The 20,637-nt window shown below is 35.5% G+C and overlaps 1 protein-coding gene across 5 annotated transcripts in view; it reads right to left on the reverse strand.

The window, feature by feature from the left end:
• LOC128576123 (zinc finger protein 658-like) overlaps positions 1-20,637 on the reverse strand; it is a 39,807-nt gene that overhangs the window by 6,059 nt on the left and 13,111 nt on the right. For 2 of the 5 annotated variants that reach the window (XM_053578164.1, XM_053578154.1), the window contains exons 5-7: positions 13,407-13,467; positions 7,142-7,224; positions 5,117-7,040 (exon numbers count right to left, since the gene is read on the reverse strand). In XM_053578164.1, the coding sequence (XP_053434139.1) occupies positions 7,176-7,224; positions 13,407-13,467 (110 nt within the window). In that variant the 3' untranslated portion in view covers positions 5,117-7,040; positions 7,142-7,175. Of the gene's footprint in view, positions 1-5,115; positions 7,041-7,141; positions 7,225-13,402; positions 13,468-20,637 lie in introns of those variants that run through there. The other 3 variants (XR_008377253.1, XR_008377259.1, XM_053578171.1) reach the window with 3 other exon arrangements.

Raw genomic sequence — 20,637 nt, forward strand, 5'->3', positions numbered from 1 at the left:
GGTCATTGTTGCTAATTGATATTAGTAACAGTTATGTTAAGATCACTATCCCTAAGGAAATGAAAGCATTGTTTCTAAGAGCATTGTTGCTAAAGGCCATTGTTGTTAATGGTGTTATTGTAAATGCATTTTGGCAAAGTCATTGTTCCTGAAGGGATCGTGGCTAAGGACACGCCAAGATATCTTCCCTACAGGCATTGTTTGCTAAAGGCGATTTTACTAAGGGCCATTTTTAGCTAAGGGTGTGGTTGCTAAGAAAGTTGTTGTCAAGGAAACTGTTGCTAAGAGTGCTATTGTTTTTTTTTTTAATTGTTTTTTTATTTTAAATTTCAACTTCCTTGTTCATTCTTCTTCGTTTGAAGTACTACTTTTTTGTCTTCCTCTGGCAGTGTTCTTGAAGTTAGTAGAGACGGGGTCTTACTCTGGCTCACTGCTGTTACATACAGGTCTTGAACCTCTGAGCTCAGGCAATCCACCCACCTCGGCCTCCCACAGTGCTGGGACTACAGGCGTGAGCCACCACGCCGCCAAGAGTGCTATCGTTAAGAGGATTTTGTTTTAAAGGCTTTGTTGTTAAGGGTATAGATGCAAACTGTACCCTTTGTCATTAGAGGCACTATGCTAAGCATATTTTTGCTAAAAGTCATTGTTCCCTTGTTGGTTATTAAGGTGATTGTTACTAATGATATTGTTGCCATAGGTAGTATGCTCAAGGGCCAATGTGGCTAAGAGTGATGTCTGAACTGGTAATGATGTTAAGGTCATTGTTGCTCAGGAAGCTATTTCTAAGTATGTTTTTCCTGACCGCATTGTTGTCATGGGTAATTGTTGAAGGCTATTGTTGCTGAAAGCCTTATTGCTAGTGATAGGATTTCTAATGTTTCTGTTTGTCATAGAACTAATCCTAAGCCTATTATTGGAAAGAGCATTGATAACAAGGATGATGTGACTAAGTATATTGTTGCTTAGGGAATTATTACCTATGATATTATTATATGTGTGTATTATTGGTAAGGACACCATTTCTAAGGGCACTATTCCTAAGGTGGTGTTGGCAAAGGACATTTTTTCTAAAGCCATTGTGGTCAAAGGCATTATCTTTAAGTGTATTTTCTTCAAGGGCATTGCTCTTAAGGGAAATTTTAGTAAAGGCACTCTTGCTAAAGTCATTGTTGATAAGACCATTGTTACAAAGGTGGTTGATGCTATGGGTATTGTTACCAAGGCTTTGGTTTTATGGGCCATTGTTGCTAAGGTTCTTGTTTCTAAGAACCAATCATACTGTTGTCAGGGGTAATGGTCTTAGGGGTTTGTTGCTAATAGCAATATTGTTAACACATTGTTGCAAATAATATTGCTACTAAGTGCCATTGTTTCTAAAGGCACTGGTGGTAAGGTGATTTCTGATAAGAGCACTGATGCTATGGGCATTGGTTATAGGGCGCTATTGCTAAGCAGGTAATGTTTGTGATATTTTTACTAAGGACATTATTAAGAGTATTATTTTAGGATGTTTTTGTTAATGGTGATGTAAGGGTACAGACTCAAAGGACATGGTCATAAATGGCATTGTCTCCAGGAGCCATTGTTGCTAAGTTTATTGATATGAAGTATTTTGTTGCTGCGGTATTGTTGTACATGTGTTATTGCTGACAACACTGCTGCTGAGGTCATTGTTGCTAAGTGGTTGATACTAAGGGAAATTTTATTAAGGTGCTACTGGTAAGGGTGCTGTTGCTGATGTTTTTACTAATGGTCATGGTCATTTTTGTAAAGGCTTTATTGTTAATGGATTTATTTCTAATTTTTTTGTTGCTAAGGGCCATGAATTTTTAAAGGCATTGTTTCTAATGGTGTGTTTGTTAAGGCACACTGTCTAAAAGGCCATGGTTTTAAAAGGTTATAGTTTGGCCATTTTCAAAGGATCATGGAAATTGGTGGAGCTAAATGGACATGGCATTGTTCCCAAGGACATTGTTTCTCTGGGCACTGATGTTAATGACATTGCTGCCAAGTACATTGCTACAATTGGCATAATTCCCAGTGCCAATATTGCTTCAGGAAACTGCTAAGGCTATGATTGCTTTGAGGTTTGTCAGTAAGAACCACTATTGCTGATAATGTTGCTGCTAAGGGCATTATTGTTAAGGGCCATTGTTGCTAACAATGTTGTTAAGGACACTATTGCTGTGAATGTTGTCTCTTTGGTCATTATTTCTAAGTCCATTTTTGTTAAGGGCCTTATTGCTAAAGACATTTTCTTTTTTTTTTTTTAGATAGTCTCACTTTGTGGCTAGAGTGCCCTGGTGTCAATCTAATTTATAGCAACCTCAAATTCCTGGGTTAAAGCGAACCTCCTGCTTTCCAAGTAGTTGGGACTACACGTGCTTTCCACACTTTTTCTACTTTTAGTAAAGATGGGGTCTTGCTCTTGCTCAGTCTGGTTTTGAACTGCTGAGCTCAAGAGATCCTCCCCTCCTTGCCCTTCCAGAGTGCTACGATTACACTTGTGAGCCACTGTGCCTGGCCTATGACCATTTTTTAAAAGGAGATTTTATTTGGTAAAGGTGTTCATATAAAGCTATTTGTTGCTAAGGCTATTGCTCTTAAGCGAGCTGTTGCTAAGGGCCATTGTTGCTAAGGCAATATTACTAAACCTATTGCTGCTGTGGGTATGATTTCAGCCAAGGGTGTTATTGCTAAGAGCAGTTGTGGCCAACAATGTTGTTACTGAGGGCATTTTTTCCTAATGACACTGTTGCTTCATTCATTGTAGTTAAGAGTCTTTGGACAAGATGTTAATACTAATAATGTTTGTCCTAAAATATTATTCCTGGTGGTGGTGGTGTTGCTAAAGAATTTGTGTTAAGGGTCATTGTTAGTGAGTCACTGTTGCTACAGGCAATGTTTGTAAGTGTTGATGCTAATGGCATTATTCTTCAATGTTTTAGCTAAGGACATTCCTGGTAAAGAAATTGTTGCTAAGGCCATTTTTCTAAGGGGGCCTAATTTGGGAATCCAATGTGTCCCACCCTTAAAATTGCTAGTTCCCTGCCCTTGCCCATTCCCACTCCACACACCACATTCCCATTGTGTGAGAAACCTTCTGATATCACCGGTATAGGGTCTTATTAGAACAGATAACCCAATAGAGCAAAGTGGGCACCTGTCAAGAACAAGAATGTTCAGCTCAAAGTACCAACCCATTCCAACTTTGGGATAAGTGACAGGTTTAAGGTTAAAGCTGGAGAGCTTTTAAGTTCTGGGGGGTTTAAAACTGGCTGAGATCCGACCCTAAATGTTGTAGGCTATGAGTAATTATCCAGGACTTAAGTTTTGAACTTCATTTACTTTTTATTTCCCTTAATGTGTTTCAATTTTGGGGGGACTTCAGTGGGAAGAGAAGTCATTCATCATTCTTCTCAAATCCTAAATACATCTTTTGAGCTATTAGTGCACAAAACTTGACATCCAACTCTCATTCATGGAAGAGATAATTCCACCTATGATGATGATCTTATACCTCAGGATGCTGTATGTACTCAAGGCCTTTCCACTTAAAGTATCCACCAGGTTGAGTGAGGACATTGAAAACCAGGTTTTCATATTCATTTGAAAGAAAGAGATATAAGAAAACTCACAAAATATTTGAAGAAGGAAAAAAAAAATTAGGAAACTGTGAAGCAAGGCAGCATGGCACAGGTAAGCACAGAGGAAAGGAACAGAGAATTTGAACAGAATTTGAATTTGAACAGAATTCAAATCACACTTAGAATTCAGTCTTTATGGCTGGTTTCTTACAGGGAGGACACACACATCAGTGAGGACAGATCATTTAATTTAGGATTAGCATACTTGGTAATTAGGTATTTGCTAAAATAAAGTGATTGTTAAATTTAAAATATTAATAACACATTACTCAACAGCAGCTTGAAATTCTGTGAACTTAGCAGCAAATCTGACCAAAAATAAAAAACATTCATAGCTACGACTCATTATTGTAAAAAACTTTAACCTAACTTGGGAGATGGATACTGTGGTTTCACCATTTTAAAGATTAACTTATTCAGAAAAGAGAAAAGAAAAAGGAAATAAATGGAAATTTATACTATCCATATCAATAAGAAAAAGTAAAAGATGTCTATTCTATCCAAACTGTCAATGCAATTCCGGTCAAAACCTCAATGAGATTTTTTAAGGACCTTCACAAACTGATGTAAAATTGGTATGAAAAAAACAAAACTCCCGCCCAAAAAACACGAGACACTTCTTGTGCAGTACTAACATGAGGGGACTTTAGTACTGGATGCTAAAATATATGATGGAAAAAGTTAAGACAGCTTTGTATTGTTAAGATAGAGAAAAATAACCCAATCAACCTGAAGAGGAAAAAAAACTATTAAAGAGATGAGACAGCAGAGCAATTTAGAAAGATGAATATTTTTAAAGTAGCTAAACCAAACAGATATACACATGGAAACGCTACGGATCTGTACTTTACACTTTACAATCTTTACTATAAGTTCATCCAGTAGGATTAAAGATTTAAATATTAAACACAAATATTTTAGTCACTAATTAAAAGAATTAAAAGATTTTCTCATGAATACTGTCTGAAACAAATCTCCAATAGGAAAGCATAAATTAACTCCCCCATATTGAAAAGAAAAATATCTTCCTTAAAAAAAAAAAAATCCAATAAAGTGAAAATACAATTTGTGAACTGGTGGAAAGTATTTGCAATGTCCAGATACCACATAGAATATTCAGAAAATATAAAGAATATCAAAATGCCAGGGGCATAATTCATTAATTTCCTTGAATCATTAAGATGATAAAGAAACATGGAACTGTGCTAAATGAAAATTTATTCTATGCTCATGAATACTATAATTCACTATCGTAAGTATTTTAATTTTCAAACTGATCCATATATTCCATGTACTTCCTCTCAGAATTCCCAGTGGGTTTTCTGAGTATGTACACAACTAATGCTTACCTTTATACAAAAGTCAAGAGCCCAAGAATAGTTAAAACACAGAAAACCTGTAGAATAAAAATAATAAGATGGAAGGAATTGCTGTACCACCAATCAAGATTCATAAAATTATTCATCAAGACAGCTCAGGAAAGATGTCATCATAGACAAAATAGCCCAACAGAAAAAAGCAGAAATCCAGAAAGTGACACAGAATTGAGTCCATTAACATTGGATTTATGTCACATGAGGCACTGCATGTCGGTTGGGGCACTAGCTCACCCAGATTCCTCCTTTATCAAGCCCTGCTGGAAGTGGAGGGGGTAACAGTTGAGGGCATTCATCTTAAGTGCAGCCCTCTTCCCATAGCTTTGAATAACCCTCACTAAGGGATGTTTTAGATAAACTAAGAACGTCAAACAGCTGCTGGTCACCTTGTTTTGTCATCTCCCAAATACCAATGTGACTGTTTGGATAGATTATGTCACAGACATGTTAGTTGTGATATTTGGCGACAGGTAAATTTTTAATCAATCAACAATCATAAGAGGCAACCACAGAAAGCTTATCAGTCTGTTTCTGTCAAAGGTTCCATTTTTATTAAGTTTTATGTTTATTGAGAGATTTCTTTTCACAGATACTTTTTAAACTTTTTTTATTTTGGAATTATTGTAGATTCACATGAAGTTGCAAAAGATATACAGAAATTTCCCTTATACCCTTGACCAAATACAGGATTATTGTTGAATATATGATAAGTCCACAAATTCAGCCCTTGAATGGTTCTAGACAGAAAAATATACTCAGGTTCTAAGAACTCTCTCTTACAGAGAAGCTAAGAATGCTTTCTGATACAATATGCTAGAAATAATTTCAATCATAGTAATTCAATTATTAAAGTTCATAAAACTGCAAAAAATGTATGAGATGCACACACACATTTTATGCACACACATGCAGAAGACTAAAAAATGGCCTATATTTTATTCTTCCAAATTAGGTAGAGAGAATTCAAGAGAAGTAACCCCCATCCAGACAGCAGGAGCCCAGATTGTTGGCATGTTCAAGGCTATGTAAGGAAGTCTGAGAGGATTGCTCTCTGATTTGGAAAGAAAAAAGGCTGACCCTTGCAGTGACAGATCTCAATAATTCAATTATCTATCTGACAATTTCTTTTCTCCTTATTAACAATGGACCAATGACCATTTGTCACATGTTTCATCCATTTCTAGGATCTTCCTATGTAAAAGCCATTCTCAACCAAATATTTCTTTATAATGAAGGACAGGTTGAATATAATTTATTGGGGCCAATGTTTTCCAGCCACTTCTAAGGCCAAAACTTTCTTTCTACATGGGACATGTTAAATGTAAATAGCAGAAGACTGATAATTCAGAAACACAGCCAAGTTGTCAACGGAGTTTGAGAAGTCAAAGCTTGTTTCCAGACAAAAAGTACTGATTAGAGAGAACATTCTTACAAGTTAAAAAAAAAGAAGACCCAACAAAGTCAACAATTTTTTTTTTTTTTTTTTTTTTTTTTTTACCTTAGGGCCTAAACTTTAAGCTTTAAACTAAGATTTCTGAGGAGTTTTGCAATAAACACATTAGGTTACCTGCTGGGTTTTACAGCTTAAAACCATTAGTCAGGGCCGGGAAAGGAGGCTATGAAATCTAAACTATCTTTAGATGAGAAGGATTAAGGAAACCTAGTCCTGGAAGAAACATTCATCAGACACAACTGAACTCCCTCTCTCTCCCCACTCCCTCTCCTTCCTCTTCCTCTCTCTCAAGAGGACGCTCTAATTCAAGAACTGTCTATGAGACTGTGTATGCATTTAGGGAATCCTAAAATGAGAGACAATCCCTCTGATTCCTCAGACACTTAACAGCTCTAAGAGGAATTCTCAGTTTCTCCATGCCTGCAATGAATCTGTGTGGACTGTCCTAGGAGGAGAAGCAGCTGATAATACTGTAAGACTGTGGCTTGCTCAGACATCACCTGATATTGTCTTGCTATTCCAGTCAAGGTTAGTGTTAAGGGTCTGCAGACATGATCATTCCTGAGATCAAAAGGTGAAAGAGAGAGAAAGGGCAATGCAATTGCTATTAGCACAGAATTAAAGAGACATTACTCTAAAGCAAATGATTTTTCATTTTTTACCTCCACTGAGTTCAAACAGATCTTTTGGGCCAGTTTAATTATCACAGCTGTCATTGCCACACATCAAGTCTTTGTCTAAAGCCCTGGAAAAGAAAGTAACAGAGTAAATTTAATATATATTGTTAGTTTCTCATTCCTAACAGAAGTAAGGTATAACTAATATAAAATAAACTGCACATATATGTGGTATACAGGGTAATATTTGACATGTGTATAAACACATGAAACCATCACTAAAAATTAAGATTTAAAGCAATATCCATCACTCCCAAATATTCCTGTCAGCACTTAGTAATACTTCTTACCCACTCCTGCCCATAGAGCCAGGTGGTCACTGATCTGCTTTCTACCACTACAGACTAGTCTTTATTTTCAGCTATTCTACAGCAACGAAACCATCGGTATGTACTCTCCCTTGTCTGCCTGCTTTCACTCACCATAATTATTTTTCAGTTTCATCTTGCTGCAATCTGTATTGTCATCAGGTCATTCATGTTTATTGGCAGGTAGGATCACATATTATAGACATACCATAATTATACATTCGCCACTTACTAGATATTTGGGTTGCTTTTAGCTTTTTGTTATTACAAATAAAGTGGGTTATGAACATTCATGTCCAAGTCTCTATACAAATACAAACTTTCTTTACTCTTGGGTAAATACCTAGGAGTAGAATATCGGGAACGAAAGGTGGGTATATACTTATCTTTTGAAAACATTGCCAATTTGTTTTTCAAAGTGGCTATACTGTACCATTTTTAATTACTATTCATGTACGAGAATTCCAGTTCCTGCACCACTTTATCAACACTATCTGTAGAGGACAACGAGAGCCAGAGGGCCTCTGAGGGAGATGGTTTGCAGCTTGGGGGAGGTCCCTCGGGCAACTCACCCGCAGGAGTTAGTCTCCTAGAGAGAGCCCAGACCCATAGCAATCCCTAAGCACGCCGTCATTATCCAACACTCCCCTCACCGATCTGCACAGTCTCAAATAGCTACTGCGGAGGTTGCTCCGGGCTACCCTGCACTTACGGTTAGCCCGCCTCTCGCAAGCTTGTGCTTCTGTCCATGTCACGCCTGTTTCCTTCATGCAGGGACGGGGACAGGGTGCTAGGGGCAGTGACAACTATCTGTGGTTATTCTTTTTAATTCTGGACATTCAAATAGTTGTATGGTGATTTGTCATTGTGCTTTTGAACTGAATTTCTCTAGTGACTAATAATGTTTACGTGAATATTTTTACAAACTTTTTTTAAATTCATTTTTTAGAGACAGAACCTTGCTCTGCAAAACAGAACCAGGCTTCAATACAACGGTGAAATCATAGCTTACTGCAGCCTTGAACAACTGGGCTCAACCAATTGTCCTGCCTCAGCATTCCAGGTATCTGGGACTATAGGTCCATTCTGCCTTGTCTGGCAAATTTAGTTTTATGTTTTCTGAGACAGGGCATTGCTATTGTGCCCAGGCTTGTCTCAAAACCTCATCCTCAAGTGATCCTCTTGCTGGGATTATAGGCGTGCGCCACCATGCCCAGCTATGTGCTATTTATTAGCAATAGCAATTCTATCAGCTTGTTCGTAAATAATAATTAGTAGCTTATTAGTTTCTGGTAGCTTGTTGTAAAAATCCCACAAGATTTTCTATGTCATGTAGTCTTAAAAATAAAAAAAAATAATTTTACTTTTCTGATCCACGTGTTGTATGTTTTTCCTTTCTTTTGTTTTCTTTTTGTCTTTTTTTTTTTTTTTTTGGCTTTATTGCCTCCATTACAATATTGACTAGAAGTGGTAAGAGTTGATACTATCATTTTATTTCTGATCTTAGGGGAAGAGCATTCACTTTTTCAATAAAAATATGACATTATCTGTAGGTTTTGTGTAAATTATCTCAATCAAATTGGCGATGTTTCCTGCTAACACATGTAATACTTTGAGGAGGGTTATATTTTTTTTTCAAAGTTTTTAGAGATATCATGGCTTTTTTTTTTAGTTTCTTAATTTGATGAACTACAGTGCTTTATTTTTTAAATTTTTTATTTTTATTTTGTTGTGGTAGGAACACTTAACATGACATCTACCCTCCTAATGGATTTCTCTGTGTATACAATCTTATTAATAATAGGCACAATATTGTACAGCTCTCTAAAGTTCATTTATCTTGCATTTCTGAAATTTCATATCTGCTGAGAAGCAGCTTCTTATTTCCCCTTCACACTCATCCTGGAAATCACATTTCCACTTTTTGAGTCTATGAATTGGACTATTTTAGATATCTCGTATAATTGAATCATACAGAGTTTGTCTCTGTGCAGCTTACTTAGCATAAAATCTTCATCCTCAAGATTGATTCATGTTCCATGTTGCACAATTTCTTTCTTTTAAAAGGCTGAATAGTATTCTATTGTATGTATATACTACATTTTCTTTATGAATTCATCTGTTAATGGACATTAATGTTTCCACGTCTGAGCTGTTGTGAATAATGCTGCAATGAACATCAGAATGGTAATATCTCTTTAAGATCCTGATTTCAGGGTGGCGCCTGTGGCTCAGTCAGTAAGGCGCCGGCCCCATATACCGAGGGTGGCGGGTTCAAACCCAGCCCCGGCTGAACTGCAACCAAAAAATAGCTGGGCGTTGTGGCGGGCGCCTGTAGTCCCAGCTACTCGGGAGGCTGAGGCAAGAGAATCCCTTAAGCCCAGGAGTTGGAGGTTGCTGTGAGCTGTGTGAGGCCACGGCACTCTACCGAGGGCCATAAAGTGAGACTCTGTCTCTACAAAAAAAAAAAAAAGATCCTGATTTCAATTCTTTTGGGTAAAGCCCCAGAAGTGGAACCGTTGGAGGATATAGAGCTCTATCTTTAATTTTTGAAGAACCTCCCCACTATTTTTGATGGTAATTGCACCATTTTGCATTCTCACCAACAACGTGTAAGGATTCCATTTCTTCACACATCACCTCCAATATTTTTTGTCCTTTTAAAAAAATAATAGTCTTCTTGACAGATATGAGGAGACAGTTTAGTGGGTCTGATTTACATTTCCCTGATGATTACTGACACTGAGTATTTTCTTATATACCTTTTGGGCATTTTTTTTTTTTTTTTTGTCTTCTTTGGAGAAATGTCTATTCATGTCTTTGGTCATTTTTTTTTTAATTTTTTTATTGTTTGGGGTTGAGGGTGCAAAGAATTAGGTTACAATGACTGCATGTGATAGGTAAAGTCCCTCTTACAATTGTGTTCCACCCCAGAAGGTATGTCATACACCATAACCCCCCATCCCTCTCCCTATTCTCTCATTCCCTACTCCACCTTGAATTGATTTTTCTCTTACAAGGCTAAGAGGGTGTGGAGTGCAGGTGCCTTAAATAGAGTATTTTCATGTCTTCCCTCCTGTCTCTTGCGATATTGCTGTTTTTAATTTCACTTACTCATATTCTATAATCATATAACACATTGTAATTATTATTATTTTTTAAAATTACCTTTTACAGGGATTAAGAATAGGAATTTTTTTTTTTTTTCAGTTTTTGGCCAGGGCTGGGTTTGAACCCGCCACCTCCAGTAGACGAGGCCAGCACCCTATTCCTTTGAGCCACAGGCACCGCCCAGAAAAATAAAAAATTTAATTTTAATATCATTTATTCCTTCTCCAATATATTGAAATATCTTCAAAATCACTGATTCTTTTCTTGTCTGTGATGAGTGTATTAATAATCCCATCAAAGGCATTCTTTGTTCTGTTACTGTATTTTTTATTTCTAGCATTTTCTTTTTTTACTGTAGAAAAATACATATAACATGAAATTTACCATTTTAACCATTTTTAAGTGTCCAACTCTTTGGCACTAAGTATATTCACATGATTGTGCAACCGTAACAAATATCTAACTCTAATTAATTCACTCTGTACTCATTAAACAGTAACTGCCTATAGCACCAGCTCTTTCACCAGCTCTTGATAATTCTTATACTTTCTATGTGTGTGTGAGTTTCACTATTCTAGGAAACTCATGTAAGTAAAATCATGTAATAGTTGTCCTTTTATTTTATTTACCATAATGTTTTCAAGGTTTATCCATGTTGTCAGTTGAATTGTGTCTCCCTAAAATGTATATATTAAAGCCCTAATACTCAGTCCCTCAGAATGTAAATGTATTTGAAGACAGGATGTTCAAAGATGGTAATAAAGGTGAAATGAGGTCACAGAGATAGGTCTTAGCCACTATGACTAGTGTCCTTATAAGAAGAAGAGATTAAGACACATACATAGGGAAAAGCATGTGAAGACAAGGGTAGAAGACAAGTATCAATAAGGGAAGGAGGCCACAGAAGAAACAACTCAGCTACACATGTGTTTATGGACATCCAGCCCCAGGCTGAGAAAATCTTTCTGCTTTTTAAGCCACCTAATTTGTGATACTTTGTTATGACAGTCCTATCAAGCTAAGGCTTTTTAAGGATGAATAATACTGTATTGAATGTATATACCATCTTTTGTTTATTCATCCATTGATGGGCATTTGAGTAGTTTCCATCTTTTGGCTATTGTGAATAATGCTGCTATGAACATTGGTGTACACATATCTCTTTGAGTCTGTTTTCAGTCCTTTAAGGTATATATGTAGAGAGGAAATCACTGAATTGTATAGTATTCTATGCTTAATTTTTGAGGAATGACCATATTGTCATTTTACAGAACTGCACCACCAATTTTTCCGTTCTCATCAACAGTGCAATGCACCAACAATTTTCCACATCCTTGCCACCCTTTTACAGTCTCTGTATGTGTATGCATATTAGCCATTTTCATAGAGTTTAAATGGTATTTAGTTGTGGTTTTGATTTGCATTTCCTTAGTAATTAGTGATGCTGAGCATCTTTTTATGCTCTTGTTGGCCATTTGTGTATCTTCTTGCAGAAACATATATTCAAGTTCTTTGTTATTTTACAATTGGGTTGTTTGGGAGTTTTTTGTTGTCCTTAAGGTGTATGAGTTCTTTATATATTCTGACATTAATCCTAATCATATTCTGATATTTCTTTTATTTTTCCTTCCTTAGAGTTTCCATCACTTTGTTTATATTACCTATCCATTCTTGCATGTTCTCTGCTTTTTTCATTAGAGTCCTTAATGTATTAATAAGTTATTTTACACTTTATGTTTCTATAATTCCATCCTCTGTGTCATACCTGAGTCTGTTTCTAATGATGTTTTGTCTCTTCATATTTTTTTTTTCTTATTTTTTGGCATGCCATGTCCCTGTCATTTTTTGTTGAAAGCTATGTATTATGTAATACATTGGAGTTAAATAGGCCTCCAATGTGTAGATTTATAGCTAGGAGTTGAGCTGTGTTTAATGTTTGCTACAAATACCAAAGACTGCAAATTCCTCTAGTGTTCATTTTTCTCTTCTTAACTTTGGGATTCCCTAGTTACTCCTCCCCAGAGTCTATTTCTTAGAACTCTTTCAGCTGTAATTCACTGTGTTTCCACAGGATCCTATTGGTACAGTGTGGGGAAGTTAGGGTGCTCTCTAATCTTCCAGTTAAATCTCAGTTCTTTAGGGGGGCCTATGTCCCAGGACTGTGAGCTTTACAAGTATTTCTGACCCTTTCACAATGGTATTCAACTTTCCTTCTCCCTATCCCTTACACCCTTCTTAGGCTAAGAAATTTCCAATCCATTTCAGTGACACCCCAACTTCTGTTTTTCTTTTAGTTAATCCAAGAAGGCTGAATTTGGCTGGAGGGTAGAAAATTTCCTTCTCTCAGCCCAAATATGTACAAAATATTTTTTCTGGTAATTATGTCTTTGAAGAAGTCTCTGTTTTTTTTTTTTTTCTTTTAATTTAACAAGGATTCCTCTTTTCTTCCCAAACTAGAGCCATGATTATCCTGAGAATCTGTTGCAATTCCCGCAAGTAAAAATAAATGGGTCACCCTAAAACTGGGACCCTCAGAACTCAGAAGTTTCTCCTGCTCAAATTAGTCACACTCAGCCTCCAGTAGTTCATCAAAATCTCTATTTAAACTTGAAAGACTGACTTCAAAACCCCTAAAAGAAGACAAATTTAATTCAACTATGGAACAAAGTATGCCCCAGGACACTGTCACATAATAAACCAATTAGCTGGAAATTAGTGGAAGCTAACAGCTGGGTATAACTGACTCTGGAGCTATGCCTGGATTAAATGTGTTTTCTAAAACTTTCTGTCCTTCTTTATTCAATATTTCATCATCAATGAATATTACTTGCCACAGAGGCTTCCCTTGTTTTTCCTCGATCTTTTTCATGTGGTCATCAACTTCATAATATCCTAAAATTAGAAAAATTGAAAGCATATTATAAATCTGATACTTCACATGGAGAGGAACTTATACCCATGTTTTGCTGTACATTTAATCCTTTTGTTTCTGGCCACGTTTTGAAAGATTAAATAATTCATGCACACAGACAAAAACTCTTTTTCTCCCTCTTCATCCAAGTTGTTTTTAAAAAACAGGTATTATTTCCAGGGCTAGCCAAGACAGATTAACCCATTTCTTCCCAAGTCTTTCCTCTTATAATCAAGAATGCCTGGACAGGAAAAATATTAGCAAACATAGGAAGACTCTATAAAATGAAAAGAAAGTGGATCCATGGACTTAAGAAATAACATGATGGAGAATTCCCCGGTTTTCCTTTTGCTTCAAATATATGCTAGACTGGGTGCTGAAGAAGCCAACAATCTGGAGCCAACAATAGGCATAGACAAAAAGAGCTCCAAGAAAACCCTGTTCCTTCTAGCCAAAGGTCTGAGAAAAAGGTGGTCTAACATAAAAGAAAACATTTTTGACAATATTCACCATACTCAGGCCAATAAAAATGGAATATTCCTGTGGTTCCAAGGAGGCTGAGCAGGGAGCTAATCTTCACTATCAGAGAAACAGGATCTGTACACTCTTGTTATATTTCCCTCCATGAGCTAAGTTGGGAATCATAGAAAAGATCATGACAAATTCTGGAAAAAAATTCATTATTGAGATAAGCTGGGAGATGCTAACAGTAGCCACTGTCAAGATTTTACCTGGAACTATGTTCTTATCTAATTTATGGAACAAACCTCTTAATCTGCAATGGCAAGAACACCACATCTATTGTTTAGGGCACGGGCAAGACCTAATGGCAGCTAAGGAAAGGAAAGAAGGAAAAGAAAAAAAATAAGAAGCACACAAACAAAACCCAGGAATACATGGTAGGCCCAATACTACAGGTAGAAGAGATAAAGTAGCACTTGTGATAACCACACCTCCAAAATCTAGGGCACAATGTATGCAACAACAGCTGAATTCACAGTCTAAAGCCCTTGGAACACTCAAGACACATTGTGGACTATAAGACAAATCCTTACCAATATAAAAAATCATATAGAGGATTACCTCAAGCCACAGACAAATTACACTACCAATCAGTAAATACAAATTTATCTAGAGAAATACAAAATATTTATAATAAATTATACACTTTTAATGAATCCATGGGTGAAGATGAAGTCTCACAGAGAATTAAGGTATTTTTAAGAGAATGAAAACAAGAAAATACATAGAAATTTATGGACACAGCTAAAGCAGTACTCAGAAATATTTCTGTGGCTTAAAACTTTTATATTAGAAAAGAAAGATTTTGAGTCAGATACTCAAGTTTCACCTTTCAGAAACTAGACAAAGAATGGAAGTTAAATCTAAAGGAAGCAGAAGGAAGAGTAAAGATTAGAGAAAATAATGAAGTTGAAAACAGAAAATCAAACTGAAGCTTAGTTCTTTAAAACTATTTTGTTAAATGGTAAAAACCAACAAAGGGAAAAAACCCAGAAAAGCAACAAATCATTAATATCAAAAATGCAAGAGGAGACATAACTACCAACATAACAAACATTCAAGAGATAAAAACAACATTAACAAAACTCTCTCTTTTCAGCTTGGACTACTATAGTAAGTTACCAAACATTAGGTGACTTAAAAGAACAAACATTTATTTCTCTCAGTTCTGGAGGCTGGAAGTCCAAGATCTGGGTGTAAGCACGGTTACATTCTTGCGTTCTTGTGAGGGCCCTCTTCTGGGTTGTAGACTGCCAACTTCTTGTTACATCCTCACATCATCAAAAGAGTTAGTTCTCTGGTCTATTTTCAGAAGGACATTCTAATCTCTTTCCTTCTCTTTCCTTCCTCCCTTTCCTTCCTTCTCTCTCTCTCTCTCTTTCTCAATTTCTCTCTTTTTCTACTATAAAAAAAAAAAACCTACTTTATTTGAACGATTTATCTGAAGAGAAGGGGTAGGTGAATTATCCAGAGGAAAAATATGTCAAATGTTAAAACACAATGGCAGGATAAGCCAAAATACATTTATTTCTAAAGGAGCTATCTGGGAAAGGAAAATGATACTATAACTTAACATATTAACTTGACTCCCTATAATGGTGGATCTGGGAACTGAATGTCTAATCTAATCTCAATATATTGACACCAAATAAAACCTATGTCTGCACATGTAAATAAGAGTTAAAACTATAACAAAATTTATTCATTAATTCTACCTAAGGACTCAGCGCCCATAGTACAGTGGTTACAGCACCAGACACATACACTGAGGGTGGCAGGTTTCAACCCAGTCTGGGCCAGCCAATGACAACTGAAACAAAAAATATCTGGGTGTTGTGGTGAGAGCCTGTAGCCCCAACTACTTGGGAGGCTGAAGCAAGAGAATTGATTAAGCCTAAGAGTTTAAGGTTGCTGTGAGCTGTGACACCCCGACACTCTACCCAGAGTGACATAGTGAGACTCTGTCTCAACAACAAATAATAATAATAATGAATAAATAATTAATTAAAATAAATTAAATTTTTATAGGTTTTATAGATATGACAATCATTATGTTTTAAGAAAAACAATCACAAGGGAAGCATTTCAAATAGTTTCAACAATATGCCTCATGACCTAATTACCTCCCAGGGCCTACCTCCAAATAGAATACATATAAATTGGAAGGTGGGCCTCAGTCACTCAGTCCACTGAAAACTCTGTGGACTAACAATTTATATGAAATGAACAAATTTCTAGGGATAAAACAAACTGCCAAATTCACTTAAGAAAAAAAGAAATAACTTGAACAGACTAATATTTATTTAAGAAATTAAATATGTAATATGTATTAGTTTATATATATAGTTCATATATATGTAGAATAGATATTCAGTTTATAAATATGAATATATATATACACATACGTGCATACACATACGCACACAGACACACACACATGTATTTCCAAAAAACAGCTTTAGGATAAAATGATTTTAACTAGTGAATTTTACCAAACATCTAAGAAAGAAATAATACCAATTCAACAGAATCTCTTCCAGAAAATATAAGAGGAGAGAATATTTCCCAAATTATTTTATGAGGCCTAAATTATCCTCACGGCAAGATGAGACAAAGGCAATTCAAGGAAAAAAATCCTAAAGGCCAATATGACATAATACGATATCCTCAAAAAAAATAAGAATATAATAAATCATGACAAATGAGATTTCATCCAACTGTAAAACACTTGAAATAGGGGGGTGTCCATACATTGCACACAAACTTTATGAACACCTTGTATTAATTTTATTAATAGTCATCCAAGACTATTTTCCCTCCAAGCTTAGGAAAAAGACAAGGATGTCTACTCTTACCACCTTTACTCAAGGTTATGGTAAAAGTATCAGCCAGTACAATAAGCCAAGAATAAAAACCAAAAGATATAAAGCAACTCTATACAGAAAATCATTTATGAGCCTACACAAACCTCCTTGAACTAAGAAATGTTTTTAGCAAAGGCAAAACATAAGGCCAATATAGAATCATGTGCTTATAAACAAGCAAGGATCAAATGGAATTTGAAATTTTAGAAAAGCAGCACAATTTACCATAGCACCAAAAAACAAATAAACAACAACAAAAAGGCTTGGTGTCTGTGTTATGAAAACTATAAAAAACAGATGAAAGCAAATAAATACTAAATAAATGGGGAAGAATATTCTGTTTATGTATTAGAACACTCTATATTGATAGGACGTCAATTCTCTTTAATCTATAAATTCAACACAATCCCAAGTAAAATACCAGAATCCTTTTTTTGTAAAAATTAAGCTCACTTAAAATTCACAGAGAAGATGAGAGTTGGAGAACTGACTTCAAAACTTAATTAACAAGCTATAGTAATTAAGTTAATGTAGTACTGGCCTCAGCAAAGATATGTAGATGAATGAGACAGAACAAATTATCCAGATATAGACCCACAAATACAAAGTCACCTGTTTTCTAAGAAAGAATGCTATTCAATAGAAAAATAATAGTCCTTTCAACAAGCAGTGCTAGAATAACTAAACTCAAAAAATTAAACTTGACACATTCACACTTTCTATGAAATTTAACAGAAAACGGATCAACTAAGTGTAAAAAGTGAAACTTGAAAATTTCTATAGGAAAACATAGGAATAAAACTATTACTTTTAGTTCTGAAATTTCTAGATGGGACAACAAAAGCATGATCTATAAGAGAAAATTAACAAATTGGACTTTATTAAAATAATGTTCAGTGTTGGGCAGTGCCTGTGGCTCAGAGGGGTAGGGCGCCAGTCCCATATGCCAGAGGTGGTGGGTTCAAACACAGCCCTGGCCAAAAAAAAAAAAATAATAATAATAATGTTCAGTGTTGGTCAGTCTTCTCTGAAATTATGCCAGTAACAGAAGAGGGTTTCATCATCACTAACTGCCCAGTGGGGACAGAAGTCCAGGTTCCCCGTTAATCTGTTCTGACAACTGGGAGATGGAAGAGAAGGCTTCCACATCAACACTGGACAGGGGTGGGAGATCAAGTTCCCCACAGGCCTCTGCTGACACTAACCACCTTGCATTTCCTCAGGTGCCAAGGTCCCTAGTTGTTCAAAGTTATTCTTCTTTTACAGCTTCCAGACCTTATGTTTAATACACATAGAGGGCACCAAAAAATACAGACATATTTAATAAAGGAAAAAATTGTACTGAAATTATAATATTCAAGTCACATTTGACTTCTGCAACTACAAGAGATATAAGATTTAATATACGAGATAACAAATGTTATCAGTATATATCGAGTATTTCAATTTTGATACAGATTTTTCCTTTGTTAAAGGTACCCTCTGTATATACACATATACATAGAGAGGGCCTTGTTTTATTGTGGTTTACTTTATCGCACTCCACTGATACTGCATGTTTACAAATTGAAGGTTTGTGACAAGTCTATAGAGCCATTTTTCTTAGCTCATATGCTTACTTCATATCTGTGTCAGTATTTTTTAGCAATGAAGTATTTTTTAATTAACATATGCACATTTTTAAACATAATGCTATTGCATACTTGAAAGATTACAATACACTGTAAACATAACCTTTATATGTACCGGGAAACCAAAAACTTAGTGTGACCCATTTTATTACAATATTCACTTTACTGAAGTGTTCTGGAACTCAACCTGCAATATCTCTGAGTTACTCCATACGAGTACATATTTAATTATACTTAGTGGGTAGAGTAGAAAGTAATATATTTACTCCACGTTTCTCCCAGTTAATGCCTTCTATATTGAATCCTTTCCAGAGAAGAGTCATAAACTTATTCTTATCATCTTCCATACTAATTCTAGTTTTGCTATGATAATTAGGTCCTTAAACAATTTGAATCCTTCGTCTATATGGATATCTCAAGATCCTTTCCCCACTGTTCTGCAGTGTCACCTAAAACCAACTATCTATAAAAGTGCCTGTTTTTCCTTGAGCTTTCTATTCTGTTTCACCAATTACATCAATTTTACTGTTTTTTATTCTAACATTCTATTTCTCAGTTTTACAGTTTATTTCTAATTTTACTTTCAAATTCTTCTGTTTTCATTAGGATATTTTTGTTACTATTCTTGCTTAATTAATACAAATATGAAACTACAATCTTACTTCTGTTCACTAATTTAGCTATATCTTATTTCACAAGTATCACACAATTTTGGAACTGATTTCCTTTCTTACAGACTGTCTAAAAGAGACAATTTTTTAAATTTTCGCATGGAGTTTTTAAGTATTAATTTCTAGATTTACCAAATTATGTTCAGAGATTATTTGTGACGATTCTAACTTGCTGGATTTACTAGGGTTTTTCCTACTAATACTGTACTTTCACTAACTTACAATTATTCCATGGGAAAAACAAAGGCTTGTTCTTTGCATTTGGCAAACTATACACACATGTATGGTTTACTTTAATATAAATGCCATTTATATCACCTATAGACATTTATGTAATGTCAACCGTCCCAGTTATTTAATCCTAATCCTATTAAGTGTATCTTAATTCTAATTAATTTTAAGTTCTTAAAACTCCATTATTTTATATGCTATGAACATTGATATCATATTATTTGGGGCAGTCACTCAAATCCTTAAAGGGTTTCTCTTACCTGTGCTCTTGAGCTAGAGGGGCTTCTTTTAATTTAATGCACTTACTGCCAAAATTCAAATGTGAGTAATAAAAGAAAGTAAATCCTAAGTTATTTCATTTATTGTCTCAACAACTTTCTCATTCTTCTAGAGATATCTTTTTTAGACACTCAATATGAGCCAATTATTTACCTTTAGTGACTGGAAGATATGCTTGACCTAAATTATGACAATCTTTACATTACACTATTTGTTTATATGGCTTCACAACAAAAACTTTCAGTAACTGTGCTTCACTTCTAGTAATTAAAACGACCTTTCCCTTTTGTTCTAGGAATTATACCGAAAACTCTAACTTTTGAAAATTCCTGAAATGGTTTATTATTACAAAGTCTAATAGACATATGAAAAGATGCTTGACATTTATTAGCAATCAGGAAAATTGTTATGATTGTGTCTCACCCACCCCTAAACTCGTATGTTGGAGCCCTAACCCCAGTGTAACTGAATCTGGAGACATGCCTATAACAAAGCAACCAAGGTTAAATGAGGTCATGAGGGTGGTCCCTAATCCAATAGAACTAGAGTCCTCATAAAGAGAAGAAATACCAGAATGTTCTCTCTTTCCTGCACTGTTTGTGCACAGAGGAAAGGGCATGTGAGAACACAGCAAAAGGTGATTATCTGGAAGGCAAGAAAAGAGGCCTCATGGGAAACTCTCAAAAGCACCTTGATCTTGACGTCTAGCTTCCAGAACTATGAGAATTTGCTGTTTAAGCCACCCAGCCTACGGCATTTTATTATAAGAGTCCTAGCCAATACACAAATACGAACCAAAACCATAATGAGATAACACACTTCACATCTATCAAGGTGACTAGAATCAAAAAATCAGATAATAACAAGTGGTGAGAATGTGGAGAAATCAGAACCCTCCTATGCTTTGGTTAGGAATGACAAGAGTTACATCACTGAGAAAAACAATCTGGCAG

Source organism: Nycticebus coucang, chromosome 2 (assembly GCF_027406575.1).
Source record: "Nycticebus coucang isolate mNycCou1 chromosome 2, mNycCou1.pri, whole genome shotgun sequence".
NCBI lineage: Eukaryota > Metazoa > Chordata > Mammalia > Primates > Lorisidae > Nycticebus > Nycticebus coucang.